A 2,732-nucleotide genomic window follows, 5' to 3' on the forward strand; every position below is an offset into this window, starting at 1 on the left:
TTTGAAATATTCAGGATGAAATATTCCCGCATAACTAAACTATTGTCTGACAACAATGAATACTTAGTTTTTAACTCGCTAAATGTAATATGAATCAAATCTAGCTCTGAATCAGTTTGGGCATTGACTATTAAATCTTTCATATTGTTCAGATTTTCTAGGAACATTTTCCTCTTATTTTCAGTGGTTAATGCACGGTTAGTTATCAATTCGGCCGATATAGCTCTATGTTCCTCTGAGTTGCTAGGAGAAATGACTAGCTCAGCAGAATTCGAAGATGTAACAGAAAAACGTGAAATGACAAAATGAATGTGTTTGCACATATTGAACCTGATACAATTATCTACACAACTATATTTATACTGATGCACACAAATATTACAAGCATCACATCTTAACAGGCAATTACATCTGACATCAACTTTATTAACATCATATGTAACAATTAAATTACCCTGAGGTTTCGAAACCACCCAACTGCACGTTTTATATAATTCTGAAACAGAATATTTGTTGTTCATATCTTTTATTTTGTCATGCCTATTTCTAATGTCCAATACTCTAGCTGTAAGTTTGTGCCTCTCAAGAGAAATTAACCTTCCGAAAAGTTTAGCCCTTACAGCACTCAACACCAGTGAAAGTGATTTATCAAGTCTCTTAATAACACGCCCAGCGCCTTCTTCATACTTTAACAATCTATGCCACCTTTCTAATTTCATGTTAACATTTATCCTACAATCAACTTTATAACAATAAGCCCACTGCTTTGTCCTGCACATGTATTCGTCATTGAAATTATTTAAAAAACTTTGCGCATCTGCATTAGAGCTATACTTCTCAAAGAATGATTTGCATTAATGATCAAATGTCACAACATCAGTCTCTTCTTGAAGCTCAAATAAATCAGATTTAATGGCAGATCTTAAATCAGTTACCCTAACCTTAGAATTTAAGTTCTTTTTCCAAGCCCTTTTAACATGCCAGCTACATAATAAGTGAAAGTCACATTCCCCCAAAACATTAACCCATGCATTATAATAGGCTGGTGCATCATCTGACTTAAAAACAGCAAGAAGTATAAGATCTGGCACACGTTTATTTATTGCTTCAAAAAAATATTTCACTACGTCAGCTGTTTCTATAGAAGAGTAAAATACAGCAGCTGGAAAACCTTCACGATTAGTATCATTAACCATCAGTGTGGTGAATTTAAGCTGATACTGATAAAGACCATGAGTGGAGTCTATCATAAGGATACCATCATTTAATTCTAGCAGCTTTTGTTGAGCATTGCTCATAATACCAAGCAAAAAATCATTTTCGTAAATTCCTGGCATTTCAGAGGCCTCTCCAACTGGCTTGTACAGCAAAACATGGTTGCCAGGCTCCTTCAGCATTTTCTGAACTTTAAGATGCACAGAAAGAGCATCATTTTTATCGAAACATACGTCACTATCTAACTATCAAATATTGCGCAAATCTTTTTTGTCAATTAATGATAGTCGCGTAAAGGGAGTATAGTTTGATCTAACATTGGCTAAAAACCTAGATTTTGGTATTCCCTGCTCCATCTGAATAGCTAAAAGCTTGCGTTCATTCAGACTTAGAGGCAATCTAGCAGCCTCATGTTCATGACCAACATGTACAGATTGAAGCTCAACAGAAATATTTCCGCTATCAGAATACTTCGTAACTTTCACAGTAGCTGAACAACTGTTATTAATTTTATTAGTCCCCATGGTCTTAACGTGACGTTTTCTTTCCCCGTCGCTGACTTCAATGCGGCTCTTTCTACTACGATGACACACATAATACTTAACTACTGATAAATCAGACAATTTTTTAATAGATCGCTGTATAAAATGAGATATTGTCTCTCTTTCAAAACTTCCCTTCCAAATGTCAAACGAATTTTGATCATCAAAAGATTTAATCTCAAGTAAAAGGTTTACTTCAGAATGTTCGCTGTGGTAATGTTCTCGCAACAAACAGTAATTCACAAGCATCTGATTGCACAAAGCACACCCTAACTTGCTGGACATATCAATGGGCTTATCGTCGTGCAAGTTCCTCATGTGAGCGTATAAATTTCTCCTCATTGTAAATTCTCGTCCACATTCTTTGCATTTCACGTTTTTAGGTCCTATTTTTTTGTTGTCAGACATTTCTTATTAAAACAAAGTTAAAACCGAAAGCGTAAAATAAGTAATGCTACTAAGCCTAACTAAGTCACGTGGAAATCTTAAACTACCTTAAATCAATTAATTAGCATAAAAAATTGGGTACAAGTTTAAAAACACGTTGATACAATATTATAAACAAAAAAGAAATCATTCAAAACATTAAACTTGCCTTATTTACTGAGAAGTAAATGAGGAGCTTAAGATGACAACAGTCCACCTACCAACACATGTTTACATCCTATAAGCTATAAACTATGTATTCATACACTAGAAGAGCATAGTATAAGGTATTCTTCCACGCCATTTCTTCAACAGGGTTACTTTTCGAAATTATTTGGTGAAAATTAAATTCTAGCCAAGCATTTCAAGCATATGCGCTGTTGCTCAGCCGGTTGTACGTACAGACATAAGTGTGCACCCGTGGCACCCAGGGTCCGCTAGTAGGGGGAGGGTATTATTTCCATAGAGGGATTTTATTTAGGGGACAGAATCCTTTTCTCAAGGAAAACAACTTGAAAGGGAAAAACATTTTCCCCTTACCATCGTTAA

General features: G+C 35.1%; 1 protein-coding gene across 1 annotated transcript; it reads right to left on the reverse strand.

Annotated features, from left to right (window-relative positions):
• Positions 1 to 854: 854 nt before the first annotated feature.
• On the reverse strand, positions 855 to 2,165 carry LOC107445862 (uncharacterized). The gene is made up of 2 exons (XM_016060350.1): positions 1,533 to 2,165; positions 855 to 1,460 (listed from the first exon to the last, which is right to left on the reverse strand). The coding sequence occupies exons 1-2, from the start codon at positions 2,163 to 2,165 to the stop codon at positions 855 to 857; spliced, it is 1,239 nt and encodes a 412-aa protein (XP_015915836.1).
• Between the last annotated feature and the right edge of the window lie 567 nt (positions 2,166 to 2,732).

Source organism: Parasteatoda tepidariorum, unplaced genomic scaffold, assembly GCF_043381705.1.
Source record: "Parasteatoda tepidariorum isolate YZ-2023 unplaced genomic scaffold, CAS_Ptep_4.0 HiC_scaffold_50, whole genome shotgun sequence".
In the NCBI taxonomy this organism is placed as follows: Eukaryota; Metazoa; Arthropoda; class Arachnida; order Araneae; family Theridiidae; genus Parasteatoda; species Parasteatoda tepidariorum.